General features: G+C 33.5%; 1 protein-coding gene across 4 annotated transcripts in view; it reads left to right on the top strand.

Moving 5' to 3' along the window:
* The window catches only part of LOC140676092 (rap1 GTPase-activating protein 1), a 138272-nt gene that overhangs the window by 70776 nt on the left and 43241 nt on the right, over positions 1-24255 (top strand). For all 4 annotated transcript variants that reach the window (XM_072910770.1, XM_072910772.1, XM_072910773.1 and 1 more), the window contains 2 exons: positions 17762-17858; positions 18036-18128. In XM_072910770.1, coding sequence (XP_072766871.1) covers positions 17762-17858; positions 18036-18128 — 190 coding nt within the window. The remainder of the gene's footprint in view (positions 1-17761; positions 17859-18035; positions 18129-24255) is intronic.

The raw sequence follows: 24255 nt of genomic DNA, 5'->3' as shown, positions 1-24255 counted from the left end.
GTTTCTTTTCACGCCTTTCAAGTAAACAAGTTCCTAGAGCCAATGAAACCGCCAAAGAAATTATTTTTCATTGATAATATTTCTCACTAATCTCTCCAAATTTATCAATGTCATTGAACGTATGGTTCGTACTACACATGCACTTTCGCACCTACAAAAGATTTATTTGTTCGTATATGAACAGATAAATACCCGTCTGTCGGTTTTGTAAGCGACTCTCTCAGATGATTTATGATTTAATCCAGAAATATACGCGCGATACAAATACACCGGAATGGATATGTCCGGTTACGTAATGGACCAGAAGAACTGGTCGCACCCTTTTTAAGCGCTCCCGGTAACAAGCGGGGTGCATACGGTGCATTGAAATTTTGACCGGAATCAATCCCAGAGATTATTGCCGCACGATATGTAATTCGTTTCAAGAGCCGCTCTCTCGAACTCGTGTTTTAATAACACGAGTCACCATACGGATATGGACGTCCATCGAATCGTGTGATCCGTTATTTGCTCGCGAATCCAGCACGAAGTCAAATATCAATTAGAGTATCGACAGCGTGCATATACAAAGCGCGCCGGATGCGTTTATCAATTTGTCATGCGTTTTGTGTATAGTTAGTAAACAGGCTCGCCCTTCGGCGGTCATATTGTTTCGCGAATATATGTATTCGTTTTATCAAACATCTGGTGTTTGCGACAATCGCAAATATGATCGCATGAATTAACCCACGCAAAAACCGTTGCAGATAGATCAATTCTGCAATATTGCATAAAAAAATCAAAATTTACGTCCATTTTTTTTTTCAGTTATTCTATTATTAATTTTTACTTCATCCTATTTAATGTTATTATATTAATTCGATTTTACATCCGGGTTTTCATTCAAAATTATATATTTGATTACATTTTTTATAACCAATTTTAATTTTAATCATATTTAATTCACGATTATTTACACTTGGTTTCCCATTCATATGGCGAATTTTGATTACTTAATTCGGGTATAATAACAAAGTTTTTTTTTTTTTTTTTAGTTTACATGAGTAAAAAACTCGAGCGTTCTTTTTATTTCTATTTTCAGAATAATATTCGGCAAGTACTTATATCAAAGTCGACAAGCATCAAGATAAAATTATTGCGAAATATATACAGAGATGTTATAATTAAAATCCACCGAGATTCCTTTTCGCTCTTCCTTTATTTCCAGAGAAAATTTAAACAAGAGAATATATATTCTTTAGTCTATAAAATTTTAAAATAAAAAATAAATATATATACCTTACATCAATCCACTGGTCGCCGACTTTATTTAAATTGCACAAAGCGACCTTATGATTCGATTAATTGCTAAATTCTTGGCTTAATTACAAAATACCCATTTACCAAATTCCAAACAGTTTATACCGAGACAGCTGGAGGTATGCGATTCCGCTGGGAAATCCGTGTTGGGCGCGTAAACTTCGAAATTACCGGTTAAACTATGTGGAAATAAGCGTGCGTGCCTCGGTATAATGATAGCCGTAGCCTTGTTTATGCCATACATAGGGCTCGCCAACAGCTTGGCAGGGAACGAGAAAGACAGTAAGGCGATGCGTTACCGATGCACATATCAAGCGATATCATCGGTCGCCACGCGCGCATTTAATCTCTTAACCGGCGATCATAGGAGGATAAAACGGGGGCGATATTCATTCACCGTGTCGTTACTTGCGCGGTATTTAAGTAGCAGTTGTTTTGTCGGATCCGAGCGTACGAATCAAATTAATTTATCGCAATTATTTCAATTACATGTTGTCCGATTCGATTGGAAAATAATTATTCCCTTGCTTTGTAAGACTAAACGACTGGACTCTCGTAATCGTTTTATTATCGCGCATGGATAATTTTAAACAATTAACTTCTGTTATTTTTAAAACAATGAATTATTTTTAATTCAGTCTGTTTTAAATGTCGATGTAGGGTAAACTAGGGTATGACGGCCATAGGCTGTAATTTTTTCAATAATAGCTACATGGCGCGCTTTTTTTTTTAGTTATTATCAAAGATAATCGACATTTACAGTAGTTTATGTGAATATTATTATTTGAAATAACGATATTGTGAATTCTATATCATATTTTTACTTTTCACTACTCGCAAAGTTTTTCATTTGTCTACTAAAAACTGTTACAACGTCGAATAAATTACAGTCAAGCTATCGTAATCGACATATTGTAAAGATATGTAAATTGTTATACGACCTATAATTTTGATTTTTGTTTTCACTATTTTTTCATAAATATTATGGCCATCTTTTCCTTAAAAGTTGAGTAAGATGGCCAATGCTTACGTTGTACTATTTTGATAATATTAAATATTTTCCTTTCAATTTCGATAATATTACGTAATTGAAGCTTCAGTGAAGATAATATGTCAATTATTAAAAAATAACAAAAATAAAGGTATGTTTTTAGCATTTTAAAAAACTATGGCCATCTTACCCGAGTTTACCCTACTTTATATGCGTATGTGTTATTTGTTTTAATTCAACATTGAGACTTCGAGACTTTTAACGGAAAGATATCAAAATTCGCCATATGGATGGGAAACCAAGTGTAAATAATCGTGAATTACACGCGTATTACATGACCATAAATTTGCACGCGTCTCCGATGGAAATCGGAGCGTGTCGATGCGGTCGTGTTTAAAACGTCAGCGGGCATCAAAGCGAATTACCACCGCACATTCCGCGGCACGTGCGACATAAGTACTCTAATTCTAATCCCATTGCCATATGGATATATCGTTGAATAAGTCGACCGACCAAATGCTGGTCCAGTACTATGTCAGAAGTATGCGCAAGAATATCTTTTGCGTGAATCACGTTGAGCGAAATTCAGTACGAGTCTGAAAAATTAATTATAATAGAATGCCAAAAAACTATAATATATTAAAGAAGGAAAAAATTAAGAAATTAGATATTTATCGTGATAAAAATAAAGTAAAAAATTATTTCTTTGATTCGGTGACAATATCGCTCTATATTTTATTGTGCATGGAAAATTAATACATTAATTAAATAATTTATAATAATATATAAAACATTAAATAAAATATTTTTTTTATTCTCAATTTTCAAATAATTTTATTACATTTTTATTATTTTCTCTTGTTGCATAAATTATAATAAGATAATTTTTCTAAAAAGCAAGAAAAAATTAGAAAAGAGAGAAAATATCTGTAGAAATTTTATCACACGAGATAAATAATTTTCAAAGTGTAGATTCTATTTTTTTCTAGAAATTTAAATATAAAATATTTTATACATCAAGTTTCTATTATAAGCATATTATATTACGTATTTTATATAAAAAATGATCTTAAATAAAATAACCGTTAAAGGTGATGACTATCCATTGAGATAATAGGAAATTATTAATATAATACGTGACTTTCCGATAAACATTTATTATCGAGAAAATATCGCGGTATACTCGGTTCACATCTGAATCGATTAACCCCTTACCTGACGTTAATTCGAGCGAGAAAGGGGAGCTTTTCACGCACGTGGCACATACGAAAGTACGTTTCGCTAGAAACTCCGCGCGTACATCCCGATAGAAACCAGAGATATGTAATCCATACCGCGTGTTGTTCGTATAGCCCTCGTTGTATTCCATGTCATCTGCTTGGGAAAGCTGCCTAATAAGATATCGTTATGTATAGTCATGGTTGCGCATGTAAATGCAATACGATTCCGTGTTTACGACGCTGACCGCCAAGTGAGTATTTGTATTCGACTCTCGCTCGCTCGTCCGATTTGCATTCCTACGTATCTTGGTCGGCGAGCCGAAACATTGTTTTGTAAAAACAATCTCGTCCACGAATGTCACTCAATTCTGTTGAATAAAAATCTGGACATATATCCTATCTGGATGTACGTACGTATGCGGTTGTGGATTTTCGACAAGGGAGAGATATTCGATTAAAAGTTGTTATTGCTTTCATTCGCGACGGAGATTCTATTTATAATTTTATGCGCATGGTGTAAAATGCAGAAAAAAAAATCAGAATATATATATATATCAGAATATACGGTGCGTGAAATTATAAATAGAATTCTGATCTTCGCGCGAATGTACATAAAATTCTAAATGGAATGTCAGTTTCCGAATTCTATCACGAATTGTGTAAAGTGGATTTAATGGCTAGCTAAACAGCGTCGAGATAAAATTCCACGAGAGGTAAAATAAATGCTTTGAACGCGTAAAAAAAAGAAATGTTCTTTTTTTTTTTTTTTTTTTTAGTTACTGCGTCAATTATTCGGCACGTAGGAGGAACCACGTGCGTATAAATGCATCTTTCTAAAGTGCGTGGCAACGATAATACGTTATACGCGGCGCTTTTGCACGGTGAATCGGCAACGAGAGTGCTCTCTCGAGTGTAGAATTTCGAGGGTGCCATCGGAGGAAAGATAGGAAGAACGAAAAAGAGAGAGAGAGAGAGAGAAATATATATATAGGAAGATGAAAAAAGAAGGCGTGAATGCTATCTTTGTCGAAATGCAAATGTCAACGCGACACCACGCCAGGGTGCAACGGTATTATGCTCGATGCACAATGCCAAAGTGTGCTTATAATAATGATAATGAGAGGAGAAATACGGCTATGCAAATGAAAGGACGAGTCTCCACGTGTTTCGGCAGGCGTGTAAGCAGAATTTCTGGATCCGTAAATACAATTTATGTAACGGAATTCTTGCGTAGCAAAATTAAATTATCTTTCTATTACGTATTATTATTCTGTGATATTATATTTTACTGCACTTTTATAATAAAAATATACAATGTATTTTTTTTTATGTATAAATGTCAGCACAACGTTACTACGAGATTTAAAAAAAAAATAGGATATTTAATTTATGAGAAAAATAATTTCTAGTAAAAAAGAAAATGTGCATAATTTTTTTGAGGAATTTGTGTGGACAAAAAAAAAAAAAAAGAAATGTGGGAACTATAAAATTTTAGATGACTCCACGTGCTGCTCGATGTGTCCGAAAACTGCTTTCTATTGCTGCTTTATTGCTGCCTTATTGCGTCCCTGAAAGATGTATCTCGCGCGCTTATGCACAGGGTGTCGCACATTTTCTCGGCGTGTAGAGACGTATCAACGTATACGCACACACGTATAGTCGCAACATATGCTGTCGCGCATATATCACGTCGCTGTCAACCCCTCGAACGGGCGGGCGGGCCCCTGAACCCCCTAAATTACGAGGGACTCTATTTATTATTTTTCTTCTCTCCTGTCTTTTTGGCCTCTGTCCAAACACACGCGACACCACACGAGCGACAGTATTAATTCTCGTTTAATTGTTTTCTCTGCGCGATGCATTTTCTGAAAATAAATAAAGTGATTCAGAGATTGCATATTAGTTTGGAAAAAAAAAACGTTGACAAGGATGTTTATTTTTCAAGCAAAATTTAAGAAATCTTAATTGGCATCGAGAAAAAAAAATATCCTACAAGATGATTTATTATAATTTAAATAATGATATTACTAACAATAATTAATACTTGCGTTAATTTCAATTTTTTATGGTATGTTTGAGATATATTCGGTCCATGTGAGTCTCACAGACGTACACATATTTTAGAATACATATAGTTTTTTTTTAAACAAATTTAACGAAATTTAGGTATTTTAATAACAGAGCATTTTATGCTATATTTTCGTGAAAAAGTTTGTATTTAAATAAATAAGGAAGTTTCAAATTTCGTGTACAGTCGCACCAGAGTCTGGAAATGGGAAATATGTCCCTTTTCTTATTCGATCTTTGCCTCGTATATATATATATATATATATATATATATATATATATATATATATATATATATATATATATATATATATATATATATATATATATACTACTACCTAAATGCAAACAGTCGGACAATGCGCGAGTCTGCATTACGATCGAGCGTTTATTCCGCATCACGAAACTGCATTTGAAGTCGAGCACGTGGGTGTGACAGAAAACTGCGCCCACGAACGTGACGTTGTCATAGTATATTCGTAATCGTCGATGACGACCTATTGTTTTTTTCTGACAATTCAGAATTTTCGAACAAAAACATCCCGTTGCCTTGACCAAGAAAATTGTTTAGCCAAATTTTATTTCTCCGCATTTTTATTCACTTATGCAAATTATGTGACATCAAAGCGAATTACAATGAATATTGAATGAAATACCACTTTTATTGCGAAATTTTTTTTAAGCGGAATTACTTTATCATTTGATTGGAAATGTATATTGGAAAAAAAAAAATCCTCGGTTGACAATTGACAAATAATAATCGTCGGACGACTGAATATTCAATATAGTGAATTCGCTCGCGCATATGTTGCTCGATTTGTTCATCGAGGGTTGATGAACGATCGCTCCGGCGCGGCGCGGCCTTCGAAAATCTCTGCCGACGGTAAGAGGAAAAAAAAACAGTAACGCTAATATGGGCTATGCCATAAATCACGATGGACTGACGTTGTCAACGCATCGTCGCCGATTTATCGATTCGTCGAATTTCCATGCTACCGTGATGAAGTCGTTGTCGACAAAAACGTAGGGGAGAGAGCCCCGATGAAATTTTCGACAAAGTAAACTAAACGTGCCCACGTGTACACACCTATATTTACAATCAAACGTGACGTGATGAAAAGATTACTAAATTTTAATACAACAGATGATAAGAATATTAATTTTCTGTGCAACTAAGCACTTGTATACAGAAAAATTATAAATTTATAATTATAGGTTTCTTTGCAATTAAATTAATAATTTTATTCTTGTTTCTAATTTATATTAGAATAATATAACACTCAAAAAAATGATCTTGCAACTTCTACAAAAATTTTCTAGGTGTGAAAAATTAACTGATAAATTATTAGCAAATACTGCATATATTTTGCACTTGATCAATTTAAATGACAGAGACAGAATCTGTATCTGTACTATTAGTGTAATTTAGACAGAAAATTTGTCTGTGATGCCTATTTTTAAGACTTATAATTGTCAAGGACAATTATATTTGGCAATGGGATCTAAATTTTTTAGAGATATTGCTGCTATAAATTCCATACGTGACAAACAATATTCTAACAGATACAAAAAGTAGCGATAAATATTTAATTGAGACATCTAGATATCTATCTACATTAGCAAAATATTTTTTTGAGCGATATTTATAATAGTTTCCAAGTTCAATTTCACACGACGGTGTACTTGCATGTTTTAAATGGGTCGAAATACATAATACTTTGAATACGAGTCCAAATAAATTGAAACTTACATAAATTTTATTTTTATTTACACGAATTTTGAATTTTTTTCTCGGCCAAATAGAATCGGTAAATAAAAGTGCTGTCATGCTTGTGCACGACAAATGGATTATTTACCGCGTTTATCCGAGACACAGGTACACGTGGGTCGAATTACTAAGACCCGGTTGCTTACCGATACAAAGGGTACCCTCACGTTATCTAATCTAACCCGTTTATTACATACAACATTCGACCGAATGGTTCCGAATAATATTCATAAAAGATTTCTAGAAATAAAGAAACAAGAAAAGATTTTATGAGACTCGAGACAAACGTATGGAAAAAAATATCAATAAAAAAAAAGTCGATTGTACAGTTTATGGGCGGCCTTTGAAAAATCGAGATGAAAGCGAAAAAAATATTTTTTGAGGAATAAAAAAACAAAAAGAGCCCGTATGGTCATTTGAGATCAAACCGAGAGGGATAAAAATCAAAAGGGAAAGATTTCGGTCGCGCGATCAATCACAAGCGTTTGCGCACGGGATGACGCACACACATGTTACTGTTACGTGTACACGCGTGTGTGTACGTGCTGTATATTAACATATTCATGCATGATATTCGCGCGAGAATTACTTCCTGGACACATCTGTCCATCAATCTTTGGGGCCCTTTCTGTGTCGCAAAATGTGCGACACCGGATGGGCGAGGTTATCGCCTTCGAAAAAAAGAAATATTTATTTTATTATATTTTTTTACGATAGTTTAATCGCGGTCGGACAGAAGACAGCGGAAGCAAAGAGAATGCGTGATTGAGAGATTAAAATTTTTAAACACGCGTGACATTTAAATTACCATTTATTTGTCATCATAAAAGCACTCGAGATCATTAAGTTGATTCATTTATATATCAAACAAGATATATGTTTAGAATAACATATCGATAAACTTGCTATGATATTTCTTGGAGATTTACTGCGTCTGGATCGATCCATCGATTCGATCGATGTATCGATGAGATACATCAGACTTGACCCATAGAATAGCCGACGTATTACGTAATGGAATGTATCGAGTATGTATTGGGAATGCGTAAAGGACATATACACATATATACTCATCGATTAGCTGAAGCCCTCTCTATAGACGTACGGTATTTACCGTAATAATACACGAGATATCGCTCATGTAAAGTCACTGATATAATTAATTTACCAATTAATTTTTTATATTTTTTTAACGCGATTCTAATTTAATATAAATTGTTCTAAAATTAAATAGCGCGATATGCGCGTGTTAAAATGAATAATCTCGCTTTGTAATCTGATAAAATGCAGTGTAGCAACTCTCTTGCTTAAGCTGTGTAATTACACGTCGATAAATTGAAAAGAAGTAGAACACATTGTAATGTCTTATCGTTAATTTATCGTATATAGAGTGATCATAAGTCGTTGATCATAAGATACAAATCGCGTACGTTTCCCGAATGCGCCTACCAACATTATTCTAGTCTTTGTACAATATTTTTGTCGAAAGTGATAAACCTGTTGTGTATCTATTAAATAAAGACAGTCTCGTGCGATAACTTTCACGAGATAAAATTCCCGTTCGGGCCTGGGCGCGATTTATAGAGCAGTAATCGAGACGCAACAACCGCGGTGGCGAGTCTATCCGCGAGTTCTCGGATTGCTTTATATTGTCTAATATGCCGCGCAATCAATTTAGTTTTTCGAGATACATGCACGAAAAACGAGTAATTCTCGATTTTGCAGAAAAATACATGTTTCTGCATGAAATTTAATTCCACGCTCGAATAAATGTATAACTTTGATTTCTACTGAAAAATATGACGCGTATTTTTTTTTTCACTTTTTACGTAGATAAATTTTCGCTAAAAATAGATTTCACAAGAATTATAATTATCTTACACAAGAATTATAATTAGAATTATAATTATTAAATACAATTTTAAATAGCTATATTTGCACAACAAATATAGCTATTTAAAATTGTAAAAAAAAAAAATAGTAAAATATTTCGAGTTATTATAATAGGGTAAACTAGGGGTATGATGGCCATAGGCTGTAATTTTTTCAATCGCTACATAGCGCGCTTTTTTAGCCATTATCAAAGATAATCGATATTTACAGTAGTTTATGTGCATTGTTCGAAATAACGATATTGTGAATCTTGTATCATATTTTTATTTTTCACTACCCGCAAAGTTTTTCATTTGTCTACTAAAAACTGTTGTAACGTCGAATAAATTACAGTCAAGCTATCGTAATATCGACATATTGTAAAGATATGTAAATTGTTATACGACCTATAATTGTTATTTTCGTTTCCACTATTTTTTTTTATAAATATTATGACCATCTTTCCGTCCCTATAGTCATCTTTTCTTTAAAAGTTGGGTAAAGATGTACTATTTTGATAATATAAAATTTCTATTAAATATTTTCCTTTCAATTTCAATAGTATTACGTAATTGAAGCTTCAGGGAAGATAATATGTCAAACACTATTAAAAAATAACAAAAATGAAAGTATGTTTTTTGCATTTTAAAAAACTGCGGCCATCTTGCCCGAGTTTTACCCTATTCGTTTTGCTGCACGCACTTTTTTTAGACTGTGCTAGCGCACTTGTAGTTTGTTGTGCGAAAATTGATTACGGTTTTGATAGCTTCGCTCGGGATTTTGGATTGGTTGTCATCCTGCGCGCGCATTGCAAAATTGATTTTGCAACACGCAAGTGGCACGGCGTCTGCCGCGGAGAACTCGTTTGTCCGGTTACTTTCCATTCGCGTGTATACTTTGCTCGCATTTTTTTTTTTTCTTTTTTTTTTTTTTCTTTATCTTGCTTTCCGTAAACGTGCGAGGCTACGGTCGGGATGTTAATCGTTCTTTCCTCTTTTTTTTTTTTTTTTTTTTTCTTGCGCCCGAGCACGACTCGAAGCGGTAGATGAAAAATCTCGTGCCGTTAATCTGTCGCGCGCGTGTCATTTTTAAAATTATCGCCAATTTTTTATTACGCAGAACCGAAATGTGTGAATGATTTTGGACGTTTCAATCGCCGACGCTGCGTCAGTTCTGTATTTGCATATTGATGCCTGAAACGCAGAAACTGACGATTTAAAACCGTGAAATCGCTTCGTTACTTATTCATTTTATTTTTGTCAACATTACATAGTTTACATTTAGAGAAAATTTATAAAAATGATGGTAAAATGAGTATAACGAGCAACGATTACACTGTTTATTTGCTATTGTATTACGATAAAATAGATTATATTATATCTGGCTAATAATTTGCAGATTGTCACGATTATCCTGTTTGAAATGAAAAGTGGCGGCCTTAAAATGGAACACATTGTCTAAATTAGACATTAGAGACGGACGAAACTCCTGGAGCGTAATCTCTGTGAGTGTACTCACTAGATTACGAGCAGCAATTATTAGGACGTTCATCCTGGCGTGTGCTAATTTTTCCTTTGTCCGTTCTGTGTCGAGAGCGTCCGGCCGTCGACGGTTTTCGACCGAGAAGCGTCATTCGAGCGTTTTATTAAATTAACTCGTCTAATTGGGCGCGTCCATTATTCCGTGGATCCCGGACGCGCGTGGAGTATTTCGAAGAAACACGATCCCCCAATGAGAACCGTGTGCGCAATTCCATGTTGAATACGAATGACGTAAACCGCCAACTTTTTCAATCGACAAGCGGGCTCATAAAAGTTTCAGATTTTTCAGATGAGGTTTGAGATCGGATAAAATTAGCATCTGAAAATGTGAGGGAATTCAAGATAATACATAAAGTATATATAATTGCACTTTATAAACTTTCCATTAAGTTAATATCATCACATTTATTATTTTATTAATATTGTTAAGAGGTTTCTCATTATTTTTTTAATGTAGGAGTATGCAGGAGTTTGCTTTTTTTTTGCGATCGAAAAAATTTAAACGACATATTAGGCTTATGGAAATTAAGAGCGAAGCGTATAAAAATATCCGCATGCGCGAAATTATGCATTATTATTTGAGCGGACCGGTTAACGTGAAAAGGTGAGGGGCGGCGGTCTCTCGTTTGCGTAATAATCGGCTTGGGAATGGAAAACGACAATGGCGGTCGCGGCGGAATGTACGGCTTGTCGACGGATAGATATAAACGATAAATGTCAGTCGCAAGACGAGATTGTATTGTCCGCTCGAGAATTAACGAATACCATCGTTCGGAGAAGGATCGAGGGTATTTACGATCGTTAAATCTAGTGCAGTCGGTAAGTACGTGTCGAGATTTATTTGAGATTTCACAATCGACGTTTGTAGGCGATATTTGATTTAAGATTTAACTCTGAGGACGACAGACATATATGGTTTTCAGATTTTTTTTCAAAAGACAGCGAATATATACCGGGTGATTCAAAACAACCTGATGTTCCTAAAATGACACGTTGTTGAGCGAATTCTAAGACGATTTTTACTTTTTTCTTACAAAATTTTCTCGCAAAATTTGTTAAACTTAGTTTTTGAGTTATGATTGAAAATAGTTAGCTATGAAACGAATGGCTTTCCTACAGTCATTAATATTGTATAATATTGTATAGAATGCATGAATAATTCAAACGATGGTGCACAATAATATTGTATAATAATAATAATTATTATTATTATTGTATGATATTATTAACTGTCTAAAAGAGTCATTTGTTTCATGTTGTACTTGGCTCGTAAATAGCTAACTATTTTTAATTATAACTCAGAAACTAAGCTTCAGACAAAATTTTGTAAAAGGAAAAATCGCCTCAGAATTTACTCAGGAATATGTCATTTTAAGGACATCAGGTTATTTTGAATCTCCCTGTATACTTTTTAAATTTAACCAATAGATGTCCATATTTTTCATTCATTTTCCTTGGAAAATTTAAAGTTTCCTGAAAATAGAATCAATTTGGTGATGTCAGAGTCCATTTGATCAAAGAGATTATCAATCAACATGCAAAATCAATTGGAACCGGAAAAAGAACGAGTGCAGGAGAACATTCGAAGAGACTTATTGATAGGCATTCCCTTTTCATTATTCAACTTGAACTTGTAAAAAAAAGAAGAAAACAAAGAAGCTTTGTCGTTCGTACAATCAGTGAAAAAAGAGAAAAAGGGTCAAGATGAAAAGTGGTGTTGGTCTCTCTGTATATCAAGAAATATCATACTTCAACTCATATTTAATCTATAAAACTATGTTTGTTTTCATTTAATAAATGTTTTTTTTATTAATATTGTAAAAGTATCATTTTTCAAAAAAAAAAAGGGTAGTCGTTTTCAAAGGATAAAACTCGCAAATAACTCATCTTGGGGGGGGGGGGGGAGCAACAGTACGAGACGTTAATTTTTTTTGCTTATTTTTTTCCCGTTGCTTTTTCTTGGAGCCGACATTAAACCCGGTTGTGGCGCGACAAGAATTTAGGTTCCGAGGCGGTCCTTTATTTTCGACCGGGTGTGCGAAATACGCAATTATCGGCGGATATACGACAATAAATATTAGTCGCAGAAGGAAAGATCACAGGTTTTAGAAGCGCGATTTATTCCGTCGAGAGAGAAAAAGAGTGAGAGTGAGAAAGAGGCGCGAGATCGTCGCTTTCACAAAATCTCTTTCACAATGTCGCGCGAAGAACTCTTGCCATTTTTCATCTCGTTGCATCCACATGCACCGCATGTTAGAACGGGATGATGGCATTACCAAACTGATCCAAATTGCATCGATTTTGCAAGCTAGCGTTCGAAAAACCCGAGCATCCTTGAACATATATTTCATTTGTTAAACAGAGAGAGAAATATTTAATATATACGATAATATTTATTAAAAATTAAATAATATTTGCAATATTAAAAAATATTAGAAATTATATATATTATGCGCACGTAACTCGTTAAAATGATAAATAAAAATTTAATATTATTGTAAAATATTACAAAAAGAAACAGAAAATATTAAATAAGTATATACACACGCGCATTGTTAATTAAAAAAATTAAATGTTAGATAAAATTTGCGTTTTAACCAACATTACACGTTTTGAAAAATGATATATAAGTTGTTATTTCTTATCTCACGCTTGCGTAATTGTTGGCGCATTTAGAACACGCAATTGTGGGACAATCTTCTTCTCTCTTTTTCCTCGAACGAGGACGATGCAATGAACCACGAACGAAAGGATGCCACCGCCGAGATGACGTCGTCATCGCTGCCGTCCCAAAAAGTCCGCAGCTGTCGCCAGATGCGGCTGCTCGTTCCCGGTTCGTTAGAAATACCCCAAATTAGACGATCTCACTGTAGACTTGGACAATGTCGACGAATAACATCTAAATGTCAAACACATTAGCATTTATTTCAACTCGTGATTTTATTTAATTCGATCGAAGAATTATTCTTCGAATTCTGCTGTTTTATTTCGCTGAATTAATTGCAATTAATAACAGCATTTCGATTAATCGGATTGCACACATCGCGCATATATACATATTCGATTTATTCAACAATTTAACGCTCGGATGGAGCCGGCTCGCGCCCTTGAATTTCGAAGAATGACCAATGAATCGACGGCGGCCGTTTACGCTTTACGTCTTACGCGTGATTTTCTCGTGCGCTCCTCTCGGATCCTTTGGCGAGGCCGAGTTCTCTCCGCGATAGAAATACGATCGTACGAAGCGATTATTTCTTTGCGGCACACAGAGCTTGGATAATTGCTATCTCGCTTATTGCGCCTCTCTCGATCTCGCTCGTTGCGTTTTGGTCAGCGAGTATTTGGAATGGACGCAGTGGCGTAAGCTCGAGTTTTTGAATTGTATACAATTTAAGGAGAATTAAGCACAATTGAGGAGAAGGAAAAGCTTTTTCTAGAAGCTTTCATCAACCGTTTTTCTGACATTAATATCCTTACATTATAAATTTCTATCAACGCGTATACAGGGTTTCGAAAAGTCCGCAAACGATCGAATATCTCGAAAATAAAACATTTTGGAGAAAAATGTTTCAAATAAAAGTTGTTCAGTTCGAAAAGCGCCATAAAATGGTGCGCCATTGGTTTGATCTTGGATAGTCGTTTGAAGGCTATATGAAGATCACCTTGAATTTCTTAAATGGGACACTCTATATATTTTTGCATATTCTTGTAGCTTACCTCGAGAGTTTTCCAAAACACTATAATAAGACTTCTTTCGATTAAGTACTTTTCGAGTTATGAGGCTTCAAGGTTCCAATATTTTGACAAATACGAAATATTTCGTAAAATATTAATTTTTCGATTTTTTTTAAAGAAACAACCATGTATTTTCTTTATGATTATTATTATGTGCTAAAAAGTATTAAAATAGGATAATCAAAAAATTAATATTTTACGAGATATTTCGTATTTCATGTCAAAATATTTAACCTTTTAAGCCTCATAGCTCGAAAAATACTTGATGAACAAATATTTAATTACAGTGTTTTGGAAAGCTACAAGAATATGCAAAAATATATAGGGTGTCCCATTTAAGAAATTCAAGATGACCTTCCAAGATCAAATCAATGACATCATTTTATAGCGCTTTTCGGACCAAACAATTTTCACTTGAAACATTTTTCATCTCTAAAATGCTTTATTTTCGAGATGTTCGACCGTTTCCGGACTTTTCGAAAACCCTGTATAATAACATGAGAATAACATTGCGATGTACAGAATATGAAAAATGATGTATTATCGATTCTCAGAAATGTATATTGAATGATTGATTTTGTTTTTAATTAATGTTAGCCTTATTTTAAAGCAAACATTTTAATATAATATTGAAATAGAAATTTTTAATTACATGGAGCGCTTTAAAGCTAAATATTTGCACGAAATATTTATTTACCTACTACTAGCTATTTAGCTACTAATGCTCATATTAATAATAAATTTCGAATCTAAAGAAGATATTTTAATATTAAATGAGGATTTAGGTAGAAATTTTTTTACGCTTCTATTCCGGGTTTTTATCTTCTTATGAAAAAAAAAAAAAAAGAAAAAAAAGGACTAACCTACGCCTCTGAAGTGAATACTCGTTTCGCAGTCAGAGAGTTTACGTTATGCAGAAGAGCATTCCGAGTAGTTACTCGGGCTCAATTCGACCTGGGTCCCGGTGCCTTATTAGAATTTATAGTCAGAGTATTTCAGAAAATTGCACGTTGCCGCTTTCAGTCGGGTATTTCCTAATGAATCCGGGATCAGTTTGCTTTCTTTCATTGTCGAAAGATCGTTGGTTTTGTCGGCAACTCTTTTTACCGTTGAATCTCCAACATCAAACTTTCGAATGCACACGTGTAATTAACGCATAAAGCTGACATGTTATTTTATAGAAACCCGTAAATTATTGAGAGTGTGTTTTCTTTATTTTTTTATTAGAAAAAAAAGAAAAACTCTATGTAGCCTTTGTTAATTTAGACAAATTGTTCTGGCCATTAAAAAAAGAAATTGCCTCAAATTTCTTGAGGCGCGAAATAGTGTCTCGCTTCGTTCCTTGCTTGCGAGACTTTTCGTATAATTTTTGTAGACGTTAAGAAATTTATGGTTCTATATTTTTCATTTCTAAAAAAGTTTCACCTTTAAAAAAATAAAAAAAAAAAAAAATAGAAATATCAAACATATACTGAGATGAAAAACTTGCAGATTTCAGCCACAGAATTATTAAAGCTAGAACTCTTGATAATTTATGAACTTTCATGATACAGTTTCATCAACATATAATTAGCTCATTTGAGAATAATTTAACCTTTAGTTCTTTCATACTAAAATGCCTTTATAGTCTCATTAATATTTTTATAATTTTATACTAGATCTGGTATAATTATTGATATCGATTTCTCGCTAAAAAAAAAAATTGGCTAAACAATAAAGTGGCTAATTTATCCGTTTTGATAATACCTCGTCATTATCAGCGACACACACATACATACGCGTACATAGTGTGCGAATTATGGCGTCTTATGCGCGCTACAATATATTTCACTTTACCTTTTACCTTCGTTATTTATCGCGCGTTGTGTCTACCGCAGGTTTTCCTCCCATAAATGGCTGCTCCGAGTCGAGTCTCACAAAGCGTTTCACCGTAAGATTTACTCACGCGTCGCCGCAATATCGTTTACGGCCTACAGAAGAGATCGCGAGAGAGAGAGAGAGAGAGAGAGAGAGAGAAAAAGAAAAAGAAAGAGAGAGAGAGAGAGAGAGACGTATGTCTCATAATAATATCGGTGTAACTTACATACGGAACGAGTTATTATGTGCCTCCGCGCGCGGAAATATGTTAATACGCCTATTTTTTAATATACAACAACCGGTAATGATGCACTTTGCCTTATGGGATCGCGCGCAGGCAGATCGATCGATCGATCGATCGATCGATCGATCGAAACGTGTTTTCGAAACGACCAATATCTACCTCGCGCCAAGAGAGATAAGCTAGGTTTTTCCGCTGGCTGCGTTTAACCCTGGTGCACTTCTCGAGATAGACTCGGCTAAGAAGTGTACCGGTGAGATCGACTACGAAAAAATTGACTATCGAATTACACATGCATTTGCTGATGCGAAATAATAAAAAGAAGAGAGGCTTTTGATATATTTTCAATGGCAATTTAATTTACAAGATTGGCGTAGCATATCAAAAAACTAATTTATTTAGAAATTTTTCGTTAAAAATATTATGATTTCTTACTTTTGATTTTTCAATATATGGAATTTAATATATAAATATATCTGTTGTGTAATAAATATATTATAAAGATATATCTGTTTCTATTTATATATTCAATATCTTAATAAATATTGAATATATACATATTTTCATTATTATAATTTTTAGTGATCGAAATTTTTCGTTAAAAAATATTATGATTTCTTACTTTTGATTTTTCAACATATTATTCTTTTCAATATATAAATATATCTGTTGTGTAATAAATATATTATAAAGATATATCTGTTTCTGTTTACATATTCAATATCTTAATAAATATTGAATATGTACATATATTTTTTATTGTAATTTTTAGTGATAAAAAATGAAAATGTTATGCAGCGAAAAATGTTTTACAAAAGCTATTCAGTACGTTTACAAATTTAATATTTGAAAATTAAGTGGCTCTGTGTCTTTCTATAATTGAAAAGTATTATAAAACGCGCATACGATAAAAAATGTTACTTTAAAAAATTGCAGCAAAAAATTTGTTGGAGATATTCTTTTTATCTAAAATTTTGAATAAAAATCTCTGGAATATCAGGAAATTTTTTTACAAGGTTTAAGTAGAGATTTTATTCCTTGATAATAAATTATAAAAACCATACTGAAGTGTCAGTGTTTGTCATGTGTCATATTGCATTTTTACGATTTCATGTTTTGATTATGAAAAGACTACTTACTAATCGTTTACCTGACTCATTTATTTTACAGAAGGCAGCAGTTGGAACAATCTGTATACGAGTCAGAGTCGCGACGAACCACCACCGTGGAAGATGACAGGCAAAGCTCCAATCCGGAGAAAGTCAAAGTGAGTTAAACATATTATTTTAATTAAGTCTATTCTAATTGAAATTTTCTCAAACACTTAGTGATTATATTTAATTGGATGTAAATGTAATTATTAAAAAAAAAAAAATGGAAGAAGTAAGAGAAAGGAAAAAGATAAGCCGCAGATTCAAGGACATTCTGCAAAATCTGTTTACAGAGTACAACGCAGGATCTGTTCGAGTTACTTGAGCGAGTGCAAAGTTCACGTCTCGATGATCAACGTTGCGTTCTGCCATCATACTTTTCTCAGGTATGTGTGATGAGATTATTTTATATTAAAAAATTTATATTAAACATAGAAGGAAGCTCTTCTTTCGGGATAAAATTCTTCCTATGAAACGAGTGACAACAATTTTTACAAAAACAAGCGGTTTTTTTATCGCATTTTTTAATTATAAATATAACCATATATATTTATATCTAAAAATGTTTATGACATGATCGTTATTTTTCAATTTAAAACTACTTATGACATATGATACTTGCGCGATACCGGTGCCCGTATATCTCGAAAGAATAAAACTATTAGCCCCTGGTTTTCAAATATCACGCGTTTAACGGCAATCAAACGAATAGCTCAAAAGCTGAACTACGTCTAATTTTATGACACTTTGCTTCTATCTCACGCTTTCACAGCCAATTTAATCTTAAATAATCACTTTGACGCGCCTGACATGAGATCAACAATCATTCCAAAGTCTCAACATCATGCGTGACCAATGTTATAAGAAATATTAATAGTTTGAAATATTAAAAATTAAAATAATCACAATGTTGCTACGCATAAATTAATACAGGAATAAAAGAACATTTTTTTTTCAAATATTCTCTTATTAAAAGTCTTATAAAATTTAGAAGTATAAAAAAATCTTATAAAAAAAAGAATATTTTTTTTAACTATTATATATTTTTACATTCGTTGTAACAGCTTACTAAAAAGAACGATTAGCTTCTTTAATTTTTTTTAACAGAGATAACTCGCACTTTTCTCAAGCTCATTTATTCAAATTACTCTTAATTGTCCGTTTCTTGCGCGCAATTATCGTGGAGTCGCTTATGTAAATTTCGCGTAACGTTATACGCATTCGACGACGGCCTGCACGTTCGCGCGCGAACAAGCCGGAGATGAATGGACAACGCGAGCAAGAAGGAAGAAAGAACCGAAGATGAATGAACAACGCGATCCGTCACGGTTGCTCGGGATGTAAACGAAAAACTCGAGACGAATCGCTCGATCGCGCGCTGTTTGATTTTCTACGATCGGACTGAGACAATTCGTTTTCGTCTCGAAAGAAGGTGAAATCATAGCAGTCGTGTGGTAAATTGATATGACAGAAGAAAACACACTCTCCAGATCACATCGGCGTAGAGAAAGAAGCGTTTCTTTTCACGTTTGGGTTACCGTTCCACGATGATCGATCGAACGCTTGACATGTAGAGAACTAAATGATATTGCAAAAGGAGAGTTACACAGAAAGAATTCCGAAAAAAAACGCCATGTTCTCTCAACGATAAATATTGAAGAAGAAATACCAGTTGGCGCAGTTTTTAGAATTTAAAATTGAAGTTAAAGAGATTTCTTTTTATATAATTAATAAATTGGCAATTAACGGCAAAGTGTCGACGGTTGAAGAATTATTTAATACTAAAGTTCAATTGACATTTGAGCGAATAAAGTCTTGGAATATAAAATAAAACTTTGCTTTTTCAAAATTTAATTAATTTTGAATTTAATATGTAAAACGGCAAGAACTAAATTGAATCAATCACACTTTATTTAACCAATCATGATGTTGCAGTTCGTCGTTTTACTGTCGACTTAAGTTGGATCTTTTCTCTTAATGGTAGAAATTAAGCGACTTTTATACTCGTGGGAAAAGTTGCGAATAGGCAAAAAAAGAAAATAATACGTCTGCAGGAAATTACGCATATGGGAACTACTTTTGAGAAATATTACACGTTTCTCGTTCTCTTTTCTCGTCGGCGATTCGCGATCCGGATTTCAACACACGGGCTATAATCATCTGTGTGCCACATGCTATCTCACGAGCTCGTGAGAAGCATTCGCTCTTTTTTACTTACCGAATTCGCTCTTTTTCTCCCGCCTTTACTTCGCATCTGCCTGATCGGTAGATATTTTTTTGCTGCCGATAATACAGAACGTTTTGGTCGAAATAGTAGAAAATCCCTGTTGTGTCGATATCGACTTGGGATAAGAAAAAGGCTGGTAATGAGGTTTTCTTTCTTATCGACAACTAAAGAAATAATACTGTGTTATATTTTTTATGTAAAGTAGAAATTATATATTTAATTAAATAACAGAAATAATTAGGAACTGTGTTAAAAGTGTTTAGCTTTCTATATATTTATGTTGTAGATTTAAAGAATTTTTAAATTAATTTAATTGTCTTTTAATTAATGATATACTTATACATAAACATAAAATCGAAAATTTTACTGAAATTAAATTCTTTTTGTTGTCAATCAAATTTAATTAACATTAGAGAAGAAAGTGTATTTTATGGGATTTATACTACCGCTAGATGGCAGAAGAATTATGTTACGAACAGTACTTTCAAGTGTGTCTTTACATTTTTATCGCACGTATATATTTCAGCAAATATTTGCATTTAATTGAAAATAGAGATTATATTAAATGACATTATATTAAATATTTGTTTATACCTACAGTTTAATTTTTAATTTAAAACAGAGGGAAAATTATATACTTTCGTTATTTTTATAGTACTTTCTAAGATAATTGCATTTTCTTTTATGTTATTATTTTTTAAGGACTTTGTGGTAATTATTAGACGAGTATTCATTTTTTTTTTTTTTTTTTTTAGTAGTGACTATAATTTTATTATTGAACAACTATAATATTGTCTCATTTATTCAAAATATTTTTTAAAACTTTGCTCGAACTTAAAGAAAAGTTAATAACAAACATAATCTACCGTCTATCAATTTGTTATTTATCAATTATTATGCGATAGGAAAATTAAACATTTATGCAAGTAGTAACAAACTGTATGGTTTATTATATGCATGAACCGAAACTTTGAAACGCGTCGCTGCTTTGCACAACGCGATAAAACGAGACGCACTATTCGAAGGGCGAGGCAGGGGGGACGCGGTGCTTCCGTTCGGCCAGGTAAGCGCCGGAAGTTGCCGCTTCGAGTCGTCGTACTATGACCGAACGAACGGGAAGATTTTCAGATCTGTGCCCTCTGCGCAGTGGCCGTGAAGATTGTAGATTTCGTGCATGGGTCCCTTTTTTTCACAAAAGATCGTCATTATTGTATTCTCTTGAATTACGGCTGGGAATAATGAACAGGGAAACGCGCGGCGTATGAGTTAAAAAAATAACACTCAAAAAAATGATCTTGCAACTTTAACAAAAATTTTCTCGGTGTAAAAAATTAACTGATAAATTATTAGCAAATACTGCATATATTTTGCACTTGATCAATTTAAATGACAGAGACAGAATTTATATCCGTGCTATTAGTGTAATTTAGACAGAAAATTTTTCTGTGAGATGCCTATCTTTATGGCTTATCGTCAAGGACAATTATATTTGTGATTAATATTTGGCAATGGGATTTTCTAAACTTTCTAGAGGTATTGCTAGAATATTGCTACTATAAATTCTATACGTGACAAATAATATTCTAACAGATACAAAAAGTAGCGATAAATCACTAAAAACAAGGTGTATATTCCCGGGAAAAATCTGGAAAACCTGGTATTCTCAGAGAATTTTATTATACCTTGAAAAATCATGGAATTTTCATGAAATTTTGTTAGGATTCAGGGAATTTAAAAAATGTCAAAGAAGTACTTATTTTAAAATTTTAATTGAGACATCTAGAAATCTATCTACATTAGCAAAATATTTTTTTGAGTGAAGGATAAATTAATAATAGTTCTACATTTGAGAGAGAGAGAGAGAGAGAGAGAAGAATGAATAAATATGTTTTACATTTACCAACAAAAATATGTCATTATAGAAACTCGGAAAGATCAAATGGTCTTTAAAAAAAGAACGAATCTTCAGGGGAAACTTTTTCAGGGTGTATACACAAATTTTGTAAAAAATTCCCTGAGAATTCCAGGATCTTTCAGGTATTTTTGTTCAAAATTCCAGATAAAATTAAAATATTTTTAGATGCAATTTTAAAATAAACTTATTTATTTTAGCGTATCATTTTTTAATATAAACAAAAAACATATATTTTAAACAATTTTATATAGACATAAACAAAAAAAATATATTTTAAGCTGATTTTAAACTTAAAATATTTTAAATTTTTATAAAAAATTTTAAAATAAGTACTTCTTTGACATTTTTTAAATTCCTTGAATCCTAACGAAATTTCATGAAAATTCCATGATTTTTCAAGGTATAATAAAATTCTCTGAGAATACCAGGTTTTCCAGATTTTTCCCGGGAATATACACCCTGTTTTTAGTGATTTATTTTTTTATATATAATCCGTATTACTATTTTATTATACAATTTTTTTTACAATGATAGTTATGATAGTTTATTTGAATAGAAATTTTTTTTCAAAAATTTTTTCTGTTCCTTCGACTCATTGATAACAAGCGGTGTTATGTCAAACGTATGATCGTTTCCATTGATAGCGATTTAAATTGGCTGCAGCTGTTACAGCTCATTAATACACGTTATCTCCCCACTAAACTCAAATGTAAAAAAACTGATATTGATATCTACTACGCGCGCTCACATTCATTTTCGACTATCAGCTCTTCCCCCTCTTCTCTTCTCTTTTCTCTCTCTTTCTTTCTCCCTAATTCTCTCTCGAGTTTCAACTAATCTTCCGCTTAATAAAAGATTAATATGTGTAGTGCAATCACTACGCTTTTAGACGCAACTGCTTCTGGCGATCGGTACATAATTAATAGCACGATATCGGTACAATCACACATTTTATCGGAGGATAATTTGAAATCGAATAAAGCGAGTTACAATTTAATATCCGATTCACTCGCTAATCCTATTCGAATCTACAATTCTATTCTCTCTCTAATCCGATTCCTTCAAATTCGATTCATTCGGCATTATGTTCGTACATATAACGCAACATATTGTTCGCGTTTGAATCCTTAAAGATTCCTTTTTTTTCACTAGAGAAAAAGAGAAATATACATAGTTGGTCGTTAGGTTGGATGAGGCGGTATTCATCTGTATTCATCTACCTACCTACTTGTAAAGCCTATACAATTTTGAAGAGTCGCGTATGTAAATAGTGGGAGGGGACGAGTTTGACGCTTTCGCGTTTTTTGAGCACGGGAAGTTGGGCGAAATAACGAAACAAAGAGACGTGGACACAAAGAAATGAGAAGCCTTGTCGACAACGAAGTAAGTCGACCACGAAAGGACATCCGGTCTCGCTTTCTCTCTCTCTCTCTCTTCGTATCTCTCCCTTTAGTTTTCTGTGCCTACATTACCACAAACTCGGCGTCCGTTTCCTCTTGGTTTCACCTTCCGCACCACCTGTCCTTACCACGCGAATGCCAAGGGTTCACCTTGCTCTTGAAAGGTTCCCGTGTTTGTGAACGAATTTCAACCACGCAGCATGTTCGTTGTTGCATTTAAAGTTTAATTAATGCTGCGTTAGCGGACACCGTTTCCGATTAAAAAATACATTTTTTTATCTTGTAAATAAAATGAGGTCTAGAGGTCTTTTGATGAAACTTTTTCCCTGATGATTCAATTTTATATGTAATCGACTTCTCTCAACTACAAGACATATGCAATGTGTTGGGTTTTTTTTTTTTTTTTTTTTCTTTTTTAATATAAAATTATTACACGAACTTTAAATATTCTGTAAAAACCTAAGACATATACGTTTTACATTTTACTGCGATAAACTCGAAATAGATGGAACAAAAAAAATTGACATCGCAAAAGGAAGCACGTTTCCACGCCAATTTACACACAAAAGCTGCAAGGTTCTTCAAATCATGTAAACAAGCAAAGTGAAGAAAGGCTTTCTGCATTTGGATAAAGATCTCTGTTTTCAAAATCCTGAACACGGCGCCAGTCGCCAGATCCGTCTAGACTTTTTCGGGGAAAAAGAGTCGAGAAAACTACTATAAAATGTTGAAACACACGAGACCTGACTTGACCTGACCTAATTGATTGGGAATAGGGCGGTTAGAAAGAAGTTTATAATACGGTTACGCGAAGAATCGAGTTTACGTGCTCGATGAGACGACCATGGCAACGATTGTGGTTCGACGGTGGGAGTAGTTTTAAGAACGGTTGGACAACAGACCGATGCGCCGAGGGGTGAAGAAGGGGAGCTGTCAGTGAGGACTGTCGAGACGAGTGGTATGGCGCAGTG

The sequence above is a fragment of the Anoplolepis gracilipes genome, chromosome 2, assembly GCF_047496725.1.
Source record: "Anoplolepis gracilipes chromosome 2, ASM4749672v1, whole genome shotgun sequence".
NCBI classification, from domain to species: Eukaryota; Metazoa; Arthropoda; class Insecta; order Hymenoptera; family Formicidae; genus Anoplolepis; species Anoplolepis gracilipes.
This window is presented reverse-complemented; position numbering and strand designations above follow the sequence as displayed.